The sequence below is a fragment of the Bombyx mandarina genome, chromosome 04 (assembly GCF_030267445.1).
Source record: "Bombyx mandarina strain Sakado chromosome 04, ASM3026744v2".
In the NCBI taxonomy this organism is placed as follows: Eukaryota; Metazoa; Arthropoda; class Insecta; order Lepidoptera; family Bombycidae; genus Bombyx; species Bombyx mandarina.
In genome coordinates, this window is record NC_143211.1 from 10,624,925 (window position 1) to 10,650,560 (window position 25,636).

The 25,636-nt window shown below is 37.8% G+C and overlaps 1 protein-coding gene across 3 annotated transcripts in view; it reads right to left on the minus strand.

The window, feature by feature from the left end:
- Window positions 1-126: 126 nt before the first annotated feature.
- Window positions 127-25,636, minus strand: part of Lim3 (Lim3 homeobox protein) — a 56,023-nt gene continuing 30,513 nt past the window's right edge. Inside the window, exons 1-7 of one of the 3 annotated variants that reach the window (XM_028178868.2) lie at window positions 11,801-12,001; window positions 7,358-7,532; window positions 5,860-6,062; window positions 5,231-5,417; window positions 1,519-1,673; window positions 986-1,168; window positions 127-706 (exon numbers count right to left, since the gene is read on the minus strand). In XM_028178868.2, the coding sequence (XP_028034669.1) occupies window positions 546-706; window positions 986-1,168; window positions 1,519-1,673; window positions 5,231-5,417; window positions 5,860-6,062; window positions 7,358-7,532; window positions 11,801-11,900 (1,164 nt within the window). In that variant the 5' untranslated portion in view covers window positions 11,901-12,001 and the 3' untranslated portion in view covers window positions 127-545. Of the gene's footprint in view, window positions 707-985; window positions 1,169-1,518; window positions 1,674-5,230; window positions 5,433-5,859; window positions 6,063-7,357; window positions 7,533-11,800; window positions 12,002-25,636 lie in introns of those variants that run through there. The other 2 variants (XM_089727058.1, XM_089727057.1) reach the window with 2 other exon arrangements.

Genomic DNA, 25,636 nt, shown 5'->3' on the forward strand with positions numbered 1-25,636 from the left:
ACTAGTTAAACGATTGTTAAAACTACTTAGAAATTATTTGTATCACTTATGTTATTTGATAAATAGTGTATATTAAGTTTTACAAAATATTATTACATTAATAATATACATACAACTAATTACAGATAAGTATTCACATGTAACATGTTTGATATAAACAGGTGTAACTAATTACATAGTAATATTTAAATAACAATAAACCGTCGTGTTCGCTTATGATTTTGCACGTTTTTCAGGTGATGATAATTCAATTGTACTGAATAGCCTACGTTATTCTTAGAGCGACATCGTTTGACGTTAATGCACTTCACAAAATTACATTTAATTCACACTGTCTGAATTAGTCACTCAATTAAAAGTTCACTCGGCGCACCAATTAGCGCCTAGTTTAGGAAAGTGACAACTCGTATTCAAAGTTCCCGTTTGACCACAAGCTCCAGCGGTTGTACGTGTGGTATGGGGTAAGGGGCGAGGAGTGGCGGGAGGGTGTGCGGCGCGGCTGTCGGCGGGGGCGCAGGGTGCGCGTGCGCCGGCGGAGGCCGCCGTTAGGGGAAGCCACGCGGGGAATAGTGGTGTGCCTCGCCCAGCCACGAGTCCGGTGACGGCGGGAAGTCCGGATACCCACCCGCCGCCGGTGAAGACGAACTACTCAGATCAGAAGCACCACCCGCACCCGTTCCGATGCCTGCACCGCTCATTGCTTGACCTGAAAAGTAGAATGTTCGTATTTCATTAGCGGATTCGTATAACATAAACATATCTAACCCTTCTAGTTAGCGTAGCATCCTATACCATCATCGTATGATATTTTCAAGTGTTAAATTCTCGATTGAGATTTTTAATTATCCTATCTGTCGTTAACAGTACAATCAGGACTATTTTCTTTAATAGTTTTCATGAAGGATTCTAATACTCCCTGTACATCAAACCTTGAAGTCTCTTTTAAGTCGAATGATTAAATATGTATTTATAAATACAAACTTACCGATGTTGGTATAAACGAGGTGATCTGGTGGGTAATGGTAGTGGGGATGCGGTGGAGAATGCCCTCGTAAATATGGCGGCGTCGCAGAGAAGCGAGCACTCGCCGCGCCTGCCCCGCCGCCACCGGCTGGGGACCCTTCTTCAGCACCGAGCGCTACTGTACTGTAGCTATCGTTACTCAAATCTGTTGGAACGTAAACTTTGATTATCACAACGCAGATGATATCTTTTAAACAATTGAAACACGCAAAGTCGTCGTAAGCTAAAGTAACGAGCGATGCGACAACTCCAGTACTTAAATAATGCAAGCAAGTACCTAATTTTACTAAGAAAAACTCTTCTAAAACATGGTCCCGATTCTTAGTCAAGGCGAACTAATAAAAATCAAATCAGCCTTTATTATTCTATGTGACTTCCACCTTATGCCTCAAAGTGGGCCGCGTTATTTACCACATTACTGTTATGGGCATCGTAACTATTTAGGACTGGATGAGTCGCGTCCCCATCCACAAATATTAAAAAAAAAGTTCTTACCGTGATGACTGAACGAATCCAAATCAATCTTTAGTTCGTCCTTGTCTAGTAGTCGATCGTGTCTCGGTGACCCACCTCCGCTTTTCATCGACCTGAAGTATTGGGACCATCTCGTGCGACCGGCGTCTTTCTTCAAACGCTTTTCTTTTGCTCTTCTGTGGGAAAAAAAGCAATCAGAATATTGTTACGAAACATTGCTATGAATAATTTAATTGACAAAATGGCGCTTATAAACTATCAGTAATAAGACTACGTATCCCCTTATTACGTTTCTATGTTAATTCGAGATGTGGGCGTTCATTTTTCCTGTCTGGAAATTGAGAGAGTACCTATGTTGTGTGTAAATACCGTATACATATACGCAAATAATTTTATAGTAAATAGGTACATTTGAGTTCAAAACCTGATGAATATGACTGGCAGTTTTTTGTGGTTCTATCTAATGAATGTTAGGTACTCGTAGAAGGGTGTAATTGAAATATCAAATTCGCTAAGACTCATTATTTTCATACTTTATAAATTCAGACTTCCATTCTATCTTTAAATTTTCAGGAAAAGTACCGTATTAATTTTAAACGGGTCAGTTAAGTTCACTGTGGCTTAAATAAATAGCACTTGATATAATTATGTTTGATAAACCCATAGCTTGAGCTTGTTTTTATTACGAGTCGTTATATCGCTTCGATTGCTTTTATTTTAAACATATAATCGTACGTGTACTGGACAAACAGATACCCCTCGCATGTTTTGCGTGTTGTTATTAGCAGAGCGGCGGGGAGCCGACCTGGCTTTCAACAAAGACCTTGATTAATTAAAGTGCCTCCGCCCAGCCCGCTGGGACTCCATCGGCGTGTTATGTCTGCTTTCAGGGAATTATGGAAATAATAGTGTCGTATTTTTTTTGTCACTAATGTGTACGATAACCCAGACAAGTGACAGTTCCAGTAAGCATAAGTTTAGTTTACGGAGATCGGTTTTCTGAAATGAGTTTATTTGATCTAACCATTTTTTTTTTAATTTATTCAAACACGATAAAACAGTTCAGTATCTAATATAACTATGCTTGCAAAATATCATATACTAGCGACCCGCCCTCGCTTCGCTTCGGAAACTGTAATTTATTATTGATTTCTTCACTATTTAATGGATGTTATTATACATATAAACCCTCCTCTTCAATCACTATATCTATTAAAAAAAACCGCATCAAAATCCGTTGCGTAGTTTTAAAGATTTAAGCATACATATGGACAGACAGATATAGGGACAGAGAAAGCGACTTTGTTTTATACTATGTAGTGATGCAACAACAAAAAGGACACTTTACAATACTTGCGTTCGTCCCATCATGGTTTATGTGAGTGTCTTTTTCGCACACGTGACGCGCACGTCAAGATGAAAAAAATACTCTTTGAACTTGACAAGTTCCCTACAGGCTAGATTTCATAAGTATAGGAAAACCACTGTCACCACTTCCTTATGATAGCAATTTAATACGAAAACCCTGCAGTATCCAAACAAAGTCGATGCCCAAGGTACGTCTTAATGGATCCACTCTCGGTACTATTAGATGCTAGTAATTAAAAAAAACAACACAAATTGACCAGCTGAATTTTTCGCCGTTGCGATTCCAATGAAATGTTTGAAGTTATAGGAACGCAGCATCTGTTTTAGACGATAGAGTTGTTAACAAACCCTAATTTCCTCCCGATTCAATTTTTAAGTTCGCTTCCTAATGTAGCTGAGAAGGCCTCCTGGCTACGAGCAAATACTCAATCCAAAATATAAATTAATAGAAACCTTCAGAGATATTCGATCGCATTCTCTTGCAGATTAAGTCTTGTAGATGTAACCGTTTGATTATTTTCAGGGACGGTTTTGCTTAAGTCGTACTTGTTTCTAGAAATCAGACTTATATACAGTGCGTAATCCCATTTTTGCAATATTTCTATGAGACTGGAAAAAACTCCGCTTTTCGACCTCAAAACAAGGTATGAAGAAAAACCTTAGAATACTCGGCGGCTTGGCAGCGACAATGACAACTCACAATCAAGAGGAGTGCTAGCTTATCAAGTTTAATGGAACGAAAACATACATATTTAATGCTTTGAAGTTATAAATTGAATGCCAGAAGGCTATTTGTATTTACGAATATTACAATGATCAAGTACGTTTGGTTAAGAACATAAAGGTTCGATTGTTAATACGATTATTGTTGCAAGCTTACAATTCGTAATATAAAACTAGCCATTGCACATATAAACGTTTTACGAAGCGAGGCCAAAGCGCAGGCCGTGACTGCCGCTATTCACGCGACACAAAACATAGTTCAAACAGATTTCTTACAAACGTAGAAATAACAATAATAACCAAAGGCAGAGCTCGTTTACTATGAGCTACCACGTCCTTGGATTAGATCTTTAAAAAACTACAAACTTGGCAGCTATCGTCATTTCCGATAACTGATAAAACATCGTAGCTAAATTAATAATCGATAACATATTTATCAATAATTAATGTTTGCACTGCTACTTTTCCCAAAATAAAAAGAATTGCTTTATTAAAAAGTATTAGATTATCAATTACAAACAATGTTATCTAAGAAAAACTGTTTTTTATCGCACGATCAGCTACTGCTTTTAGTGAGGCGGTTGCGAGGAGCGATGAATATCCAAAAAAAAAAAACAGGTGTTCTGCGTTGATGTTTGCAAATTAATGTTTATCGTATTCGATCGCAATAACGTTATCTTTGTACGTCTTGTTAAGTCAGTAAAGCATTTCAAAATCTGCTTAACGCTATTCCGATACTTTGCTCGTGTCAAGCGTGATTAATTTCGAGATAAGTAACCGATAGAACAATTTTTTATGGTTTTTAGCGATAGCGCTTTCCGAATCAAAACGAATTGAAATTCATGTTTTACTTCGCGAAATAAGATCGGATCGGGTTTGGTTCCACTGCGCAGAAGTTTAAAATGCCTATTTATACTAAAATTACTAAAACTCGTCAGAATTATTCTTAAAAATGGATTGTTCATAACCATTTTTTTTAATTTCTTCAATAGGATGTTTAGCGAAGAAACATACATTTTATATTCAGAAGTCAAAAATCGTGTCGACAGGTATTATCTAAATACTTACATTATAATTTTTACCCTACCTATTCGCCGATAATCTAAGAAGATTTTCCAACTACGCCCGGACGGGTAGATGAGCTCACAGGCTCAACCTGAGAGAATTTGCTAACACTAGACTTAGCAAGAGCAGTGCGTCGCAGAATCTACCACGGGATCGGAATCGCAACCCACTGAGATCCAGCAAGAAACTTGGTGGGCTGTCTGTGGGCTAGCTCACTTGTCGAACTCTTCGGCGTAATCGACGAGTACGACGAGGACGGTGACCGGTGCTCGAGGGGCCTAAAAGCACCGAGAGTGGAGACATATTTCGGGCGACAGCGGCTTAGCGTTGCCCTGTCGCATAAGTCCGATAATAATTTATATAAAACATATTTTTTTTATTTCTACAGCAGTAATCATGATCTCTATTGAAACACTACTTAGGATAATTTTGCTAGTTTCTTATTTGGTTCTCATAATTTACTCAATTATCTTTGTACATACAATTGTGTTTCATTAGTTACTTGCATACCAGTCTTAATTCTAGTGGTCAATTCAGATTGAATACTGTATAATACATATTCTAAAAAGTTACTAACCTGTTCTGGAACCAAACTTGTACGACCCGCATGTCCAGACCCGTGTCGTGTGCGAGCTGCTCCCGCACGTGTCTCGCTGGTTTCGGACTACTGCTGTATGCACTTTTCAGAGTCTCCAATTGTTTGGCCGTAATCGTAGTCCTGGGCCTCTTGCTTGCCGCGTCACCGTCGAGCGAGCCATCCCCACCTGCGTTTGGTATATCTGTTTTGATTTAAGAACTGCCCGAGTCATTAATGATAGTACCGTATTAGAATATATATAGGTATAACAGAAGGTTGAGACTCTGCTTAGGGACATACGGTCTGTTATTATCTAAGCATTTGCAACCGGAATTTCTGTTTATATTAGAGAATACTATGTCATGTTCTTTAGGAAAACCATGTTATAAGTCATACGTAAACCTGATAAATGATAGGTAAAAGTACGCTTAACAAAAGTAAAAGAATATTGCTACGGAGAATTTATTTTAGGTAGGTTTTTATTTTAAATACAAAATCGTTCGTCTTTGACGCGCGTAAACTTTAAACTGTTGCAAGACAACAAAATAGTAATATCGATGTATCAAAAGGGTCTCACTGAATATTTTCATTATTACATCACTAGATGATGATAGAAAGTCTGAACCAACCTTTAGCTCTGGCAGCTTCGTAATCCGGTTTACAGACAAGCTTTCCGTCCTCCATAAGGTAGAACTCGTCTCCTGTGTTCAGGGTACGTGCGCAGGCGGCACAAGCGAAACACCTCAGGTGGTAGACGTGAGATTGCGCGCGACGTACGACCTGAGTCGGCGGTATGCCCTGCCCGCAACCACTGCATTTGGTTCCGAAACGCCTGGGACAACAGCCGCAATCACAACAACATTATCAACGTGACATATGAAGTGGTATACCCGGATCGCATAAAATTCCAACGAAATCTATTGGGGTTCGGGTAATGGGAAACAGTTTTAAGATTTTTGTGTCGTTTAAACTTGGTCTTTAAAGACATTCAGAAAACAGTAGCAAATGTCTTAGACCTCGGACGTTCGACCTTTCCCCTTAGGGTCGCACATAGGCCACAACCAAGCATAGAAATGTTTTGGCATCCCCACATCTCATTTTATTAATCTCCCTTTTTTTATTATTGCTTCCTGCAACTTCCTTGCACCTGGTGTTAAGTGGTTACCGGAGCACATATACATCTACGACGTAAATGCCGCCATCTATCTTGAGACAAGGCCTAAAGTATAAGACGTCCGGTGCATTCGTATCTAGCGATGGACCGGTGCTCGAATCCCGCCGACGGGTACCAATTTTTCTAATGAAATATGTATCTAACAAATGTTCACGTTTGACTTCCACGGTAAAGGAATCTTCTTAGTCGCATACTTCATTGCTGAAGGTCGTGTTCCTGAAAGCCCTTCGTGGCTCTTTGTACTATTGGCTTCCATTTCCTTCAGTTTTCGGCTTCTTTCAGGGCGGTCGCAACAGAGAGTCCAGTGAGCGCAGTTATCTGATCTGAACAACGGTTTGGTGGCCGGCCGGCGGGTATTTTCCCTTCTACCTTGCCCACCACAATCAATTTTTCAAGGTTGTCTGGTGGCCGCCTAGCAATGTGACCAAGAACCTTCTGGTAGCAAATCGTCGACAGTCTCGTTTCTCGAAGGAATAACATCATGTAATAAAAATCAAACCCGCAAAATTATAATTTGCCTATAACTGGTGGTAGGACCTCTTGTGAGTCCGCACGGGAATGTACCGCCGCCCTTCCTATTTCTGCCGTGAAGCAGTAATGCGTTTCTATTTGAAGGGTGGGGCAGCCGTTGTAACTGATACCTTAGAACTATAGCTATAAAATATATATAAGCTATAAAAAAAACATGAGTTCTAAGTCTCAGTTTTTACAGGACAATGGCTGCCCTACCCTACAACATCTGTTAAGTACGTATTTCATTGGAAAAATTGGTATCTGCCGGCGGAATTCGAACATCGATGCATACGAATACATACGAATGCACCGGGCGCCTTATCCTTTAGGCCACGACGCCTTCAAATTATTATGATTAACATAACATATAATTATGATTAACAAACAACAGATATCGTCGTTTGGGCTTTCATAGATTTTGGTTATATTCAGAAGCTTACTTGAAGAAGTCCTCGGTGCAGTACAACTGATTGTTCCTCGCAAAGCACTTTCCAGTTAACAACGCGCGGCATTCGACACAGCGCAAGCAGCCGGCGTGCCACGTCCGGTCCGACACCTTTAACACGTACCGATCCACTATCATCTCGTGACAACCGCCACATTTTGGAATACTGGCTGCAACAAAACACACATGATTGAGTTACGGAAGATCAACAAACGCCAAAGCTTATCTCATGATTAAAACAAATAATAAAAAATTACAAGGTTATCTTTCATAAAAACGTGATTGATTTGAAGGAGAATTGTTATCATTATTACGTAATTTTTATTGCTTCTGTAGGCAGACGAACATGCGGCGTATCCGATGTAAGCTGTCAAGTATTTATAATTGCTATATAATTTGACACTAAGAGGGCGGTAAGACCATAGACCTATATAGTAGGGACACGACATATTGTTCTATACGTACAATTGCTTATATAAATAGCACCCATTTTGAAGGCACACACATAAACATATATAATATCTATCTCGTTCTTACTCAGCACTGTAACTCGCAGGAAAACAATTTAATAGTATTTCAGTGCGTACATAAAATGAAACATGAAATACGTAAATGTCTAATGAGGCCGAAAATCCGCCATGTTTAGCGCATAAAATGTCATTGTCACGTCAGTTCAGCCGTCTGTTTTGGGTTGTACATTATTTATTGACTTTGATATCGACTTAATAATTATGATTGCTTATATAAAAGGACAATGCTCATTTTCTATGTGCGTTTGGGCCCCAAAAAAAAGTTGTCGGGTGATGATGGTTTTAACTTCATTTTATAGACAAAGAAATATCGTTTCATATTCAGAAAACGATTTTTATATTCTCACCCAGGTTTAAGAGAAATCTGTTTTTTTCTGCAGCTAAAATTAAGTTGTTAATTGTTTTCTTCGAAATCAATGATCGCTCTCATCATTATTTACAGTATTAAATAAGTTAATTGTGGTTAATGTTGCTAGAAATAAGCCCTTACGTACATTTTATTATTATTATATCCTCTTAATATAAAATGAAATGAAAATCCGGAAACCGCCAACAATATTGTTGTTGTTGTTTTTAAATTCGCCAATGAGCAGGCAAAGAGCGTAGCCTATACAGCCTAGTCTGTCGTAGGTATATTTTTTTTATGTCAAAAAAAGCCAGTTTTTCTCTTTTTATTGCTTTTTGGGAGATTTGACATCAACTCGATGAATAACATTGAGTGAGCCTGAATTTCCGCAGACCTTTTATCTTGAAAAAATAAAACAGTAACTGCTATGTTAACCACAGTTTTATTCCAATGCCTCAATAATCATGAACTACGATTATTGACGTTTAATACACAAAACAACACCCAATTTATATATTATACATCACAATAAACTATTAAAAAAACATTAAAATAAAACTTCAAGTAACGCTTCACTCGGGTTGCTGCCAAAACTCTCTGATCATATATAATAAGAATAGAGTAATGGTAGGACATTGAGATTTTTACTAATGGAATCATTAATATCTAAAAATATTAAATAATTCATGGTTTTAAGTAATAATTATTATTACAATATATAAATATTGAATTGAACAAAAATAAACTAAAAAGCCTGTGAATTATAACCATTAGCTATTTTTTTTTATTTGTTGTTCAAGTCACAGACAATTCTTTCGTTTGGCAGCATATAGGTTTACTATAAGGCTATATGAGCTAAGCCTTTTGCCTATTGGAGAATTTAAAATCTATGGCACTCAGCTTTGGGATGTTATCAAATAAGTAATTAATTTTTTTGTAAAACAATGTCAGGTTGAAAGAAATGTTGATACATAAACTAAACAACGTGAAAAAATAAGGCATCGTTTTTCAAGTACAAATAGTTTTAACATAAAGTTGGCCCACTTTTGGGCATTGTCCTTTCTTATTTTATCATGCTACCCCGCTTAAAACGTACAAAAATAATAATTAAAACATATTTTATAGGATCTCAAGAAAGTCGATACCCCAAAACTATTATCTATATACCTATATTTAACTTCATTATGGAGCAGATAACGTCACAGTGGCACGATTTTTTTATTGACGTTTAATTTCCATAGGTTTCATACTTCAGTGGGTAAGATCAACTTCCATTATACAACATAAAAAACGCGTTGATATATTAAAATGTACCAACCTAAATCAGATTTGGAGAACATTAAATATGCTTAAGCAAATATACTTAATTTTACTGAGCTCTTAGATACATGTCGTTGAAATTATACGAAATTTTAACTTTAATGATATTATGGAAAATCTTAAATCTACCACTCAACACAAAATGTGAGTAAATAACCAGAATCATAGAGTAAACCAGAAATAATAATTAACTCAAAAGTGTTGTAGTTGTTTTCACGTTAACCTTACCAATAACATCACTTGTTTTATTCTAAGCAGTGATATACTTAGGTACTCCTGCTAAGCCCTACTTACATTATGTACATATTAAAAAAGTCATACCTAATGTTTTTTTTGTTAAGAACTAAGTAATTGTTTTTTTTTAACTTGGATGAACAAACGAATTCACCGCCGGATGTCAGATTCTTAATTGGTTGGTATGGCTGCGGTCCCATCCTTCAAACCGAAACAAATTCAGAGCAGAAATAGGCAAGACGATCATTTCTTTGTGGGCTCGCAATTTGACTAAGAGGAATTATCGTAATTATAATAAATACACAGACCTGCATTTTGTGTGAAAGCCAAAGTCAATCATGAAAAACTGTGTTAATAGAAAGACGTCTGGATTCTGCCGTGAAGCAGTAATGCGTTTCGGTTTGAAGGGTGGGGCAGCCGTCGTAACTATACTTGAGACCTTAGAACTTATATCTCAAGGTGGGTGGCGCATTTACGTTGTAGATGTCTACGGGCTCCAGTAACCACTTAACACCCGGTGGGCTGTGAGCTCATCCACCCATCTGAACAATAAAAAATAAATAAATAAAAAACGTAAAACCCTCTAGCGATAATTTCATGAATCATCTTTCGTATAATAATACAAGCTAGGGCTCAATATTCGGAACCTCATTCGAGTACGAAAAACAACGATATTCTTAATTTTTGACATACGAAAGTAGATTATTTAAAGTCCTTATTATTTTGAATGATTTCACAATTTCGCTACCAACGGTGAAATCTCGCGTCCGTAATGAATTAAAATATTCGTGAATCATATTAAGTTTATTGTGTACTAATATAAAATAATACATTTATTTAGTGATGAGATTAATAAAACGTAGTTAACCGTAAAAATCGGCAACGCACTAAAAAAGTATAGGTACCCTGATACTTGTTTATTCATGAAATATTTCGACAGGCTCTACTTCGGAAATAACGCGATTTCATTTGACAGCGAGCAACAAGCTATGTACCTGCCTGAAATAAACTACATAATTACAACGTTAATTTAGCATTATTGATTTCCATTACCGATCAAATCCTTTCAGTGCGACAAGTCAACTCGCAAAATAATTTTCTGACAATTCTGTTTTTTTTATTGCTTGGGTTGGTAGACGAGCTCACGGCCCACCCGGTGTTGTGGTTACCAGAGCCCATTGACACCTACGACGTAAATGCCGTCACCTACCTGGAGACACAGGTTCTAAGGTCACCGTTTTTACTGTACAACGGCTGCCCCACCCTTCAAACCGAAACGGATTACTGCTTCACGGTAGAAATGGGCAGAATGGTGGTATCTACCCGTGCGCACTCACAAGACGTCCTACCACCAGTAAAAACTATACATATATGTATGTAAACTATATATTCGGAGATTAAACATTTCTAAATTTGAAAAACACTAAAGCTATCAATGTAAGTTTTCTCTGTTGTACGTTTTTACAACCCCCGTCATGGCACATCCCCACCAAATAGTAGGTATACCGAATGTGTATAAAAATTAAGTAAAATACCGTCACAAAAAATCGATACACAATGTAATCATTAATAAAATTGATTAGTTAGTGGCATTATTGTAATAAATACATTGTTAATATCTATTAATAAAAGTAATCAATAGTTAATTTTATTTAGGTACATGTAACTTATACCTACGTATGTATATCCCATCTTCTTTAATCGCGAAAATAAGAATCTAAAAAGTGCAAAAATTCTAAATTAATTAATTAAATTAATAACAATGAGGAACAGGAATATTTCTAAATAAAACGGAGGTTTTTAAATATTATTATAAAAACTTTTGTTTGTTTTATTTTTAGAACAAAAGTTTGATCTTTCAGATATTTCAATTAATAAGTCAAGTGAATAATTAAAAAAAAGAATCGTAAATTTAAAATCGACTTATTTAGAATTCTTACACTTGTTTCTTGATCACAACAAACAAATAGAGCACACAAACACGCACACAAATCACAGCACTACGTACATAGGAACACCTCAGGCAGGTGCTCGAGTTGAATCGGTGGTACGCGCATGTCTTCCAGCGTTGGATCCTCGGTACCGGGGTACATCATTGCACCTAACATCTTTGAACGCGGCTGCTCTGGGCCGCTCCGTGTAACACACTGCCGCCACCCTGCCGTTGCAACCCCAACCCTCTTATCACCGCCTTTACGCTATTGGCTTACGGCATCTCCATGATAACAACCACCACGCCCATTGACCAATCCACACCACATCGGGTACACCCAACGATCGATTGCAAACGAGAGTTTTCGCAGCATTTCCTCGCGATATTCAACACTTCAGATCGCCTCAGAAATATTTACATACATTTTCATAAATTTTGTACTCCATTTTTTTTAAAGAATCTAACGACGGCTTTCTTTTAAATGAATGATTTATATTTTTAGATTTTCTTTTCATTATCGATAAATAATGAAGTAATAAAGAATATATATAAATACATTGAAACTACAGTTAATATTATTTAAATTAAATTTAAGCTAGAATCAACTCAAGAGCGTTCGCAAAGGCAACACTAATGTTTGTTTATAATATTCCGATGTTTTAAAAAATAGCCAGGAATAAATTAATAAAACAAATTTTAGTATATTGTATGTAATATTTCGATATCACATTTATGATAAGAGAATATTTAATATTATGATGGTTTCCCGTAGTTATCCATGTAAGTACTTTAAGATACGAATTGTTGAATTGAATTATGTTCAGTCATGAAATGGATTTGTTAAATGATTTTCCGCGTGTCACTATGAATGAATACCATGAATGTGCCACGCGATAAGCTATAATCTTATCTATAGATATTAAACAATATTCATGAGACTTAAATAATAAGGCATCACATCTTGTTTCGATTTGTACAGTAACATAATGCCGTTTTAAAAATATTAGTCCCGTAACATCAAGGCGGGTTAGTGATGGTGGTTTCCCGATACTTGATTTTGTCTTTAAAAATAATATTAAAGCCTAAATCGACTGAATAACTTAAAATATCCATCTAAGTATCAAACGAATCTATGGGATATCAAACTATTTTCAATTTTTCAGAAACCAGTTCAGCTTATAATTTCTTCCGAAAAATAAAAACGAATAATATTAAAAAGTAGCTGCACTCGCGACTTCGTCCGCGAGATATTTGATGGGTTTTTCTAAAATAGAAGTAGACTAGTTACTCCTTATTACATCAACTATCTCCCAGTGAAAGTCTCATCAAAATCGGTCTTGCCGCTTCAGAGATTAGCGGGAACAAACAGACAGACAGACAAAAATTGTAAAAAAATATACATTCATATGCATGTAGTACAAAGCGGTTATTCTAACATAACAAACAGACACTTCAATTTTATTTCTTGTTAGTATAGATATTACTAGTAATACATGTGCATACCACTATGACAAAACATTCTTCAAATAATGTTTTAAAAGAGTTTTAAATAGCGCTATCAGAAGCATGTCTCTGGCATCACTGATGTCCATGGGCAACGATGACTCCTCAATGTCGGGTGGAACGAACGCTCATTTGCAGTCGAAGAGAATAAAAAATAAAGCTACTGATGAAGATAATAATATCGAAATGGTAATTCTTTTTTTCATCAAAGTTTCAATGACAAAAAAGAAGAAAAATATAATAGGTACGTAAAATGAATCAATCTTGAATTATCAGCGACTATAATAGAAGTTTTACTATTGGAATCCCATTACTAAATGAATTACTGAATTAGAGAAATCTTTAAGTTAAAAATTACATTCAAATGACCGATGCCTAAATATATAAATATTCCGTTGCGAGCTTGGTTCAATTTCTTTTAAGAGACAAAGTTTCTAAACAATGTCCTTTATAAAATAGGTTGCATTGCTTAACAAGATCCTGTGATCTAGAAGTTGCATTCAACAAAGTATCTTAATGCGCACGTGTGAAGCAAGGCAAGTCTTTAGTATACAGATAAATGCAAATTAACCCAGCAGATAAATGTGCCTGTGGCATTGCTGAGCGAAGATAGCCAGCAAGTGGTCCATATGCTCGTCTGCCTAAAAATCGGCAAATGCGGTATTGTATTGTTTCCAACAGGTTTTTGATCAAGGTATACTTTTTGAACTCTTTTCTATTATAGTTATAACTAGTCAGGTCATAAGTATTGTCACACAGTAAAAACTTTTCTTTTAGAATGCTGGCCACAAAAAAGTTTATTGAATTCGAATTTCGAATTGTTCATGGAAATAAAAATGTATACTTTTAGAATTTTACTCATTTTTAAATATGGAGTGGACGCTTAAAGAAGACCTTGTTGCAGTTATTGCGTTGCATCGTTGCGGTTACGCGCCAATTCAAATTTTTAACATACTGAAAAATTTGAATATAACCAAAAGATTTTTTTTTTTTTTTTTTTTATTGCATAGATGGGTGGACGAGCTCACAGCCCACCTGATGTTAAGTGGTTACCGGAGCCCATAGACATCTACAACGTAAATGCGCCACCCACCTTGAGATATAAGTTCTAAGGTCTCAGTATAGTTACAACGGCTGCCCCGCCCTTCAAACCGAAACGCATTACTGCTTCACGGCAGAAATAGGCGGGGTGGTGGTACCTATCCGTGCGGACTCACAAGAGGTCCTACCACCAGTAAAATAATTTCGTTCGTAAAGATTCGTTTATCGTACCATCAAACGATACAATGAAGACTAGTGTAGATGACAGGTCAAGAAGTGGTCGCCCTCGGTCTGTTAGGACTCCAGCAGTGATAAAAGCTGTGAAGGCGCGAATTCAAAGAAATCCCAAACGTAAGCAGAAACTGTTGGCCCTTCAGATGGGGTTAAGCAGAACCACGGTGAAAAGGGTGTTAAATGAAGACTTAGGGCTTCGGGCATATCGAAGAAAAACAGGACATCGTTTGAATGCTCGTCTAATGGACCTGAGACTGAAGAGATGCCGCGCTTTGTTGAAGCGGTACGCGGGAAAAAAATATCGGGAAATTCTTTTTTCGGATGAAAAAATTTTTACCGTAGAAGAGAGCTACAACAAACAAAATGATAAGGTGTACGCACACAGTAGTGAAGAAGCGAGCAACCGTATTCCGCGTGTCCAGCAAGGTCATTTTCCATCCTCGCTCATGATATGGTTGGGAGTTTCTTATTGGGGCTTAACAGAGGTACATTTTTGTGAGAAAGGTGTAAAAACGAATGCAGTTGTGTATCAAAATACAGTCCTGACGAACCTTGTGGAACCTGTTTCTCATACCATGTTCAATAACAGGCACTGGGTATTCCAACAAGATTCGGCGCCGGCTCATAGAGCGAAGAGCACACAAGACTGGCTGGCGGCGCGTGAAATCGACTTAATCCGGCACGGAGACTGGCCCTCCTCCAGTCCAGATTTGAATCCGTTAGATTACGAGATATGGCAACACTTGGAGGAAAAGGCGTGCTCAAAGCCTCATCCCAATTTGGAGTCACTCAAGACATCCTTGATTAAGGCAGCCGCCGATATTGACATGGACCTCGTTCGTGCTGCGATAGACGACTGGCCGCGCAGATTGAAGGCCTGTATTCAAAATCACGGAGGTCATTTTGAATAAACTTTGTGTCATAAGAATCTATGTTTTGTTAAGTTCATTTTGGTATATGAATGTTTACATATTGAATAAACTTGTTTCAATTATTTTACATTAAACATGTGACAGAATTTATGAACTGACTAGGTATATCTTCTATTAGGTATAGTTCGGTAAATATTTTATCATCTGTTTATTTATAATCGAAACATAGACATAAGTTATGTCATCGTCGATTGACATAAATTATGTTATTTCCATCAATCGATAATAAAAGTAAGGTTTCATCACAGTGATAATAATCGATATGTTTATTATGGTGACGTGTACCAAAACAACGTAGGCAAAAATGACATCGACTAGGTATTACCGCGATAAGCGCGAAATGATGAATCGATTATATCAAGATTGCAGTCTAATTAATATATTTGATACTGCGCCGCATTATAATTTGAAACGTGTAAATCAACGAGTACCTATATAAAATTAATGACTGTTTGTCCTCCTGTGACTTCATACGAACGCCCGTTGTTTCGCATCTGTGCATATTGAAACTTGGTACTGTTTTTGTTGGCCCTACAGGTATCTTTTTCTCGTAGAAGCATCGATGTACGACGAGTGAGTTTTAATAAATGAGTACTTTTCCGCTACCTATTCGCTGGTAGCCTAAGGGGCTATTCCACTTACGCCCGGACGGGTAAGTGAGCTGACGGGCTCAACCTGAGATATTTTGCTAACACTAGTCAAAAGCAAAAGCAGTGCTTCGCAGAATCTATCACCGGATCGGAATCGCGACCCACTGAGAAGATCCGGCGAAAAACTCAGTGGGATGTGTCTATGGGTTAGTTCGCTCGTCGAACTCTTCGTCGTAATCGACGAATTCAACGAGAATGGTGACCGGTGCTTGAGGGTCTTAAAATCACCGAGACTGAATCCGGGGGATCCGACAAGACATGTTTCGGGCGTCGCAGTCGGATAAGTAATTAGCGGCGGCCACGATAAGAGGGTTCTCGTATCGCGCTGCTTTGTCGAAATAGCATTCTGACGCTTCCTTAAGATACTTACCGATCGGTACTAGATTTAAGTCGACGTGAAGATCTACATTCCTCATTTACCACGTTGCTCCGACGGCTATCCTGCAGAAACGGGATTGGATGACCTGCAGAGAGTTAATATGTGTACGGGCCACGTGAGCAAAAACACTACACTTGCATAGATCAATGATAGAACATACAAGGAAGTTTTGTAGAGTGTCACCTTGTTATGAAGGGACAATTTACTTCGCTTGCAGATCATGGGGTAGAGTCGACCGAGTAGGAACGCGGCTCGATCGCGTACTGACTTAATGTGGGGCCCGAATTTCATCCCCTGTCGAGAGTGACGCCTAAGTACTTAGTCTTCGAAGCCCACGATATGGGTTGGCGAAAAGTTTTTATGGCGAAAGTGAAATTACCGCGCCTAATTGACGAGATACTAACGACATCTCCCTTCTCGAGTAGTAGATAGCCGTATCAACCGCGAAAAGGACTCAGTGCCGGCGATAGGGATATATCGTTAATAAACAGGCTAAAAAGTAGCGAGGGGAGAGCGGAGCCTTGCAAGACTGCGGCCGAGATAGGTCGCGAGCGAGAGCGAGCTCCCTCGACTCGATACCGAAACGAACGGCTCGACAAGAAACCTCGTAAGATGAGCACGAGACTGTCCGGCACGCCTATGTTATACAGTTTGTAAAATAAACCGTTGTGCTAGACTTTGTCGAACGCTCTCGCAATTTGGAAAAAGAGGGCTTCCGTGGGGACGAGTCTGTGTCTATTTAGCACTAGTAAGATGTGCTAAGTGAGGCGGTGCACTTGTTGAATGCACGAGTGGTTCGCGTGGAATCCGAACTGTTCTTCGATCAGGATGCCTTTCGAGGTGATGAAGTCCCAGAAGCGTTTGCGTAATAGTTGCTCGTATAATTTGCCTAACACTGGGAGGAGGCTGATCGGTAAATGAAGACTTTTTCTAATCACAGCAACAGTCACAGCGAAGCTAGATCTCACTAGTAAGTAGCATACCTACACTCGCAATTACAATTAACTCATTTTCATACACAGTCTCTAAGTTTTGTATGTATTGAATTATTTTTTTTACTTTCTATAATGAAATCGACACTACATAAGTTCGCAACAGATTTCGCAAAACACAATAGAAGTCCAGTTGATTATAAATCAGCGGCGCAATCGAGTCTAGGCTCTGGTCAAGCGTGACCAGGGCGTAGAGCCGTCCGCGATAAATTATACAAGTGAACGCGAGGGCACAACCGTGTTCAACTTTACGACGGCATAAATCACGGCTTAACGTCACTCCTACCACCCTAACCGACTCCAGGTTACAAGGTTGTGTATTATGAAACGCGCTCAAAGATTAATTTAATTTTCGCTCACGAACTCGGCCCACTAGGTCAGTCAGTCGTCTGAAGCTGCACAGAACGTAAGAACCTGAAAGCAAGTTCTTGACATGAAATTGATATTAAAACTGTGTTAAAACTTTTACGTGTTTCACTAAATTTTTTTAGTTCATATTAGTGGACGAGCTCACGGCCCACCTAGAGACATGAGTTGTAAGGTGGTATCTACCCAGGGCCGAATTTAAACTGAATTTTTTTTTTTCCTACCTATGCTGATAGCCTTGAGAGGCTATTTCAACTTCGCCCTAACGTTTGCAGGTGAGCTCGCGGGGCTCAACCAGAGGGTTGCTAACACTGACCCTAGCAAGAGCAGTGCTTCGCAGAATCTACCACCGGATCGGAAACGCGACCCACTGAGAAGATCCGGCGAGAAACTCAGTGGGCTGTGTCTATGGGTTAGTTCGCTCGTCGAGCCCTTCGTCGCAAGCGACAGGTTCGACGAGGACGGTGACCGGAAAACTTAATGCCGCTCCTGGGCACCGGAAAAAAATCCGGCCCCAATACTGTAATTTTACCTAAACTTATAGTTTATATATTTTATTTTTCAAAATTGAAATAATTAATTTATAGCGGAAACTTAATCATATGTCGTATATTCCAAAAACATAAATAAATATTTGTTTTTTTTTTAACAATTGTAAATTTTGACTCATAATTATATTAAAGAAAAACTAATTAAATTTCTTTAATTACAAAAAATATAAAAAAACGATTATTATTTTAAATCACCAAGGAAATAAATAGATTAAATCATTTTGATTATTAATTTTTAGCAAAAGTGCCAAAATTATAATTCACAAATAGTGGATGAATTGAATTTCTTTAATTATCAATTAAAAAGAAAATTATTAATTATTAGAATTAATTAATTTAATTGAGCAATATCGACAAGACTAAAAAAAAAATTACTTTCAAAATTTAGCCGCCCTGGGCACATGCCCCGACTGTCCCTAGTGTAAATCTACCACTGTACCTAATACCCGACTGTACACTGTACTACTGTGCGGACTCACAAGACGTCCTACCACCAGTAATTACGCAAATTATAATTTTGCAGGTTCGATTTTTATTACACGATGTTATTCCTTCACGGTAGAAGTCTATCGTCAACAATTGTTAGGTACAATTGTTAATACACTTATACAATACAATAATTATTATTGTTAACACAAATAAGTTTTGAAATATATTTTTTTTAGATGAGAAAACAAGTTCACGGCGTAGGTACTCTGTGTTTAGTAGTTACCACGGCCCATCGTGAATGCTAACTATCATATTTGTTGAGGCCATGATATTTGTTGAGACATCTCAATTTTTTTAATAGTTTCCAATCTTACTGTATTCTTAGGCTTACTGTATTCCAGTTAATTTAAGCAAAGATTTTTATTTTGCATTCGTGGTATTATAGGAAGTAATAAGGTACAATTCAATTCTTGGAGTAGATTCGTTTGGTAAATTGGGTGCCAATCTCTCATGGTTTTCATTTACATTGTGCTGTCTATAAGTTTTGAGAATCCCGTCCGAATATAGTAAAAATAATTAAGCAAGCCCGCAATTCTACGTTAGACATTTAACAGACCTAGGAAGTTGTGATTTTTTTCACATGTCTCATCGAAAAAAATTGTATGAATTCCAAACCCTGCAATCCCTTGGTGCTTTGTTGCGTTTTGTTTCATAAATTGCTCGGGGTGGTCGCGTGCGAGGTCCCTGGGGCGGAGGCGCGTGCGCTTCTCCGGGGTAAATTGACGGTTTCCCATCGTGCGTCCGTCGTAAAATGTATAGTTAGCAGAGAACGCGTGAATAAACAAAAGGAGAAATATTACCAGTAGATATGCTAAATTCACAAATATATAAAAAAATTGTATCGGTTAAATACTTCCTATTAATTTAAAACCGATTTCGTGAACTAGAAACCTTGAATCATATTATCGTTGAATTTAAAAATAATTTAAATCATTAATAATTGAATGTATGCACAAAAACGTATTATTCGTTAAGCTATTCGAATATTAAGTATTATAGGTTATAGGTACAGATACTAGAAAAAAGTTTGGATTATAATTCATAAATTGACGATACCATTGCTGACTGTACATAGCCGGGAATTTCTAGAGCTTCTTCCTTTAAATGCAAATCTGCTCATCGGATGCGACAGGCGTTTATTCAGCCGGAAAAAAATTGGCGAAGAATTAACAAGTGAATAACCAACCTTATTTGTTTGTATGAATACATCATTGAATTTTAACGAATAAGGTCTTTGGCGAGTGTACCTACTTATAATGACCTCCAGTTATATTTTGGCGGACCTTAAACATTTCAAAACATCTACTTACCATAAAAATTAATAAAATTGATTTGTCTCTCTGTTTTCGTCTACTAAAAGATTTATACGTATATACAACTCGCATATAAAGAAGATACATGTGAAGTAAATTACTTACTTTTTTTCAAACTGCTCTTCATTACAATCCACATTTTATGCAATTTGGCGCAAGGTCCTTTATTCGGAGCGGACGGGTCACTAGCTTCACTTTTCACGACACAAAAAGGACATTACTGTGTTTGCAGATATATAACTTGAGATTGAATTCTCAATCAGACATCGGTTATCCGGTTCTTCATACATTAACGCATAGCTGTCTCGCGGCAAATACCGGTGCCTAAATTCTAATCTATTATTTGAAAAAACAAAAACGTGGAAAACCATATATCAATTTAATATACAATACTTTTAGAGTTTTTCCTGTCGTCGTTTTGAAAGATATGATTTTATTTCTTTATTATTTAAGGTAGATATTAATCAATAACGGAAACAAACTTGATAAATTATGTAAAGCAGTTGATAACCAAAAATAACAGATTAAAATAAAAACATAAAAATGCGAATATATAATCTACTTATGCTTTTTTTATTGCTTAAGTGTGTGAACGAGCTCACGGCCCACCTGGTGTTAAATGGGTACCCGAGCCCTTAAACACCTACGACGTAAATGCCGCTACCTACCTCGAGACATAAGTTCCAAGGTCTCCGTTTTTTACAGTATAACGGTTGCCCCACCCTTCAAACCGAAACGCATTACTGCTTCACGGCAGAAATAGGCAGGGTAGTGGTACCAGCCCGTACGGACTCGCAATACGTCCTACCACCAGTAATTACGCAAATTATAATTTTGCGGGTTTGATATTTATTACACGATGTTATTCCTTTACCGTTAAAGTCAATCGTGAACAATTTTTAAGTACCTACATATTTTCATTACAAAAATTGGTACCTACCTGCGGTAATCGAATACCGATGCATCTCTTGATACGATTATAATACGATACGCACCGGGCGACTTATCCTTTAGGCCTCGACAAATTTATGTTTATGTTTACAAAACAATGTAATGACGAGTAACTACTATCGATTATGGAAACCAGAAATTTAAGAAAAGTCCGGCTGCTGACTATATATAAGTAATCTATCAGGTTATGAATAGTGTTATTTAAAGGCGATATATCGATTCTGCTTTAGTTTCATGCGTTCCGGCTTATAGCATTCCAGTTGTTACTGGTAGTAGGACCTCTTGTGAGTCCGCACGGGTAGGTACTACCACCCCGCCGCCTATTTCTGCCGTGAAGCAGTAATTATTATTATTATTATTATTAATACTTTATTTCAGTTTTTTTTAAAACCATAACATTTTGTTAGTAGTAATTACTTATATCTATGTTAGTGAATTAAAAAATCTAACACATAGCTATCATTATATATATACATTTTATACCATTACATTTTTTATTTTATTTTTTCTCCTTCCAAGTGCCTACTGCAAAGGCTATTGATCAGCAGTCCCTCGATCTTGCTCGATATGATTTTCAAAAGACTGTTGCCACTGTCACGAACTCGACGCAATAACGATGCACTTCTCTTCCGCATTATTGCAAAGAAGTCATCGGTGTGAGATGTCGCAAACATTGTGGATGCACTACAAAAGCGCGGCAGTGATGTAATGCGTTTCGGTTTGAAGTGTGGGGCAGCCGTTGTAACTATACTGAGACCTTAGAACTTATATCTCAAGGTGGGTGGCGCATTTACGCTGTAGATGTCTATGGGCTCCAGTAACCACTTAACACCAGGTGGGCTGCGAGTTCGTCCACCCATCTAAGAAATAAAAAAAATAAAAAAAGTTGTGACTGTAACCGTACAACACTATTGGATCTTTGATCTCAACGCGGCATTGGTGTTGTGATATCCACGGGCACCGGTCACTACTGAAGACCAAGCGAGCAGTCAGCTGCCTCGCCAATCTAAACAATAAAAAGCACGTGCATGATACCCGTCGATATCGAAATAAAACTAACAAATTCCTGAGATTGTTAACTAACTTTTATACACCATTTCGTTTTTCCAGAATAACAATTATTGACAAGCACAGCTACAGTTTTAATCTGTACATATACCGGTGCTCGTCCCGTAGTCAGTTATGTAATAATTATTCTAGTGAAATACGCAGTAAACAAATGTTCACGAACGGCTTCCACAATGAAGGAATAACACCGTGTAATAAAAATTATACTCGCAAATTTTATATTACAAATTGCGTAAAAACTGGTAATAGGACGTCGTCTAAGCCCGTAGGCTTAGGTACCACCATCTTGTCTATTTTTGCCGCGAAACTGATGCGTTTCGAAGGATGCGGTAGCCGTTTTACTATGGAACTGAGACTTGTCTCAGTGTGGATGGCAGCATTTACATTGTTTATGTTAATTCACTTCGGTAACCACTTAACACGAGATGGATCGTGAGCTTGATCACCCTTGATCACTTGAGTGAGTGACAAAAAACTAAAGAATAACGGCCTTTAGATATAAACAGTATAAATACTTACTACATAATGGAGAACTCACTAGTTCCCAAGTGGTAAAATACGAAATTTAGTAGGTACATACCAACTTAATTTACTATAGATTTTATATTATTCGTTTTTTATCACTTGAAATAAGTATTCATATTCTTACTGATTGTATAATAAGTATTATTGATAACAACAAAGATTATCTTAAATTATAGTAACAGTTGAATGAATTTGATAATTTTAACAAGCGAAGAATTTGTGTTGGACATATTAAGAATCAGTATTACGTAGGACAATTCCATTTAAATTTTTGTATACTGTAAGATAAACTGTGTACATATACCCCATGCTATCAGCAATAGCGGCTTAATTTACAGTAATAAATACTCAATTCCTGGTGGTAGGGGATTCTTTGAGAGTTGGAACCACTAAGCAACCAATTTCTGCAAAGCTTTGCGTATTTAAGTAATTACCAGGCCAGTAATTTGTCCCATAGCAATTGTCTTGTAAACAATAATGTTTATCTACACACCCCATCTCCGATATCATATTTCCATGGGAAATACGAATGGGATGTAGCGTTTACTATGGACATCACACTACAATTTGATCTAAATAAACGATAAACTGATATGGTACCATAAATGAGACATAAATTCTGATAATAAGTAAATCGACTATAAAGGAAACTGGTATAGTGTAATCTTCATCATTTCGTGTAAAGATAAGCCATCTACTACTACCATCTTGTAACTATACTTGAGACCTTGGAACTTGTTCTCAGGGTGGGTGGCGCCTTTGCGTTGTGGATGTCTATGGGCTCCAGTAACCACTTAACACCAGGTGGGCTGTGAGCTCGTCCACCCATAAGCAATCCGTAAGCAATAAAAAAAAATCTACTTCGCAATCTATAGTAATCTACAAAAGGTATAGTGTATATAAGATTGCGGTGCAATCAAATCCTATTTTCGAAATAAAAGAAATCATTTTATATAGGTAAAACCTTTTAATACTTACAAACATAATACTTTTTTTGGTAGCACAAGAGCCATAAATATTAATGTTGCATGAATTATATTTAGGTATTTTTTTATTAATTACTAATATTATAATCAATCAAGTATCCAAGTAGACCATAGATTAAATTGATTGCATAAACTACGTTTAAATAATTTACGTTGATCTGTATGTTCAAGGACTCTATAATTTTTAGGGCACTAAACTTCACATGTGTTTTATGTCGTATTTTAAACCATCTTTTTGCATTTAAATGATAATCGAGGAGATTACCTGTAGACTTCCTGAGAGACTTTGTAGGTGGATCGGCAGTTTCCTTGCGGAACGGAGAGTTAAAGTCGTCGTAGACGGCTCATGCTCGGACCCCCGGACCGTAAATGCTGGTGTTCCCCAAGGCTGCGTGTTATCCCCGACATTGTTCATTCTGCATATCAATGATTTGTTGCATACCAGTGGCATTCATTGCTATGCGGATGACAGTACCGTGGATGCACTGTATTTCGGCCGCAGCAATATCTCTCGGGATCACGTCGATGAGTGTCGGAATAAACTTGTGTCTGAAATCGAATCATCCCTTGTGAAGATTTCCGATTGGGGGGGGCTAAATCTAGTCCAGTTTAACCGTTCAAGACTCAAGTTTGCGCGTTCACCGCTAAAAAAGCCCCCTTTGTCGCATCGCCACTCTTCGGAAACACTCACCTTTGTGCCAAGCCGAACATTGGCATTCTGAGCGTAGACATTTCGAGTGTTGTCCAGTTTGGCGGTCATTTGGAGAGCAAGGCTAAAATGGCCTCCAAAAAACTCGGAGTACTCAACAGGGCCAAACAGTACTTCAAGCCGGCTCACCGCCTTAAACTGTATAAGGCGCAGGTGCGGCCTCACATGGAGTATTGTTGCCACTTTTGGGCCGGGGCTCCGGGTTATCAGCTATCTCCATTTGACCGAATCCAACGTAGGGCATCTCGGATTGTCGACGATCCTGAACTTGCCGATCGGCTAGATCCTTTGGCACTGCGTAGGGATCTATCTTCCCTATGCATACTTTACAGAATTTACAATGGGGAGTGTTCCGAGGAGTTGTTCAATATAATAGAAGCCGCTGATTTTCGCAACCGATCGTCTCGCCGGAACTATCATCCGCACCATCTGGATGGTTGGCGTTCCACTACAATGCGTTTTAAAAACAGTTTTCTGCCACGCACAGTAAATCTCTGAAATTCGTTGCCATCAGCGGTCTTCCCCAACAACTGCGACATTGGGTTATTCAAGAAAAGAGCATATTCTTACCTGAAGGGTAGGCAACGCACTGGAGTAAACGCTGCTGAGCGTGGGCGACGGTGAATCACTTACCATCAGGTGACCCGTCTTGCTCGTTTGCCTCTTAGTTGTAATAAAAAAATAAAAAAAGACACACATTAATAATCTTTTGATTTTTTTATTATTGAAGTGGTCCAAATAAATATTCCTATGAATCGTCGAAATTTACAAGCTAACAATATACAATAACTCCACAATCCCGCGCTAATACCATTATCACGATTACCGTGCCGATAGCAAACGCTTTAATAATTTAAAACAAATTAACACTAGTGTTATTGGTTTTTTTTTGTCTCACACGACGAAGCGAGTCAGGTGGTGTTGGTGGTTCGATTCAATTCCACATTTTGTGAATTAGTGAACAGTCTTTGTTCTTTGCATTATTTGTTATTACAGTACCTGCTGATTGCTGGAGCTCACAAACATCATAGCTTGGACGCTTCCATCGGCCTGTAGACATGAATTCGACGATACAATTTTTTTTACGTCGACCGCCCCGCCCTTTCAATGTGAATGCATGATTGTTCTGCTTCCGAAATACACATGATGACAATAAGTACCCATGCGCACGAACAATACGTCTAACAACCAATAATTTCGTAAAATAGTATTTTTTATCACA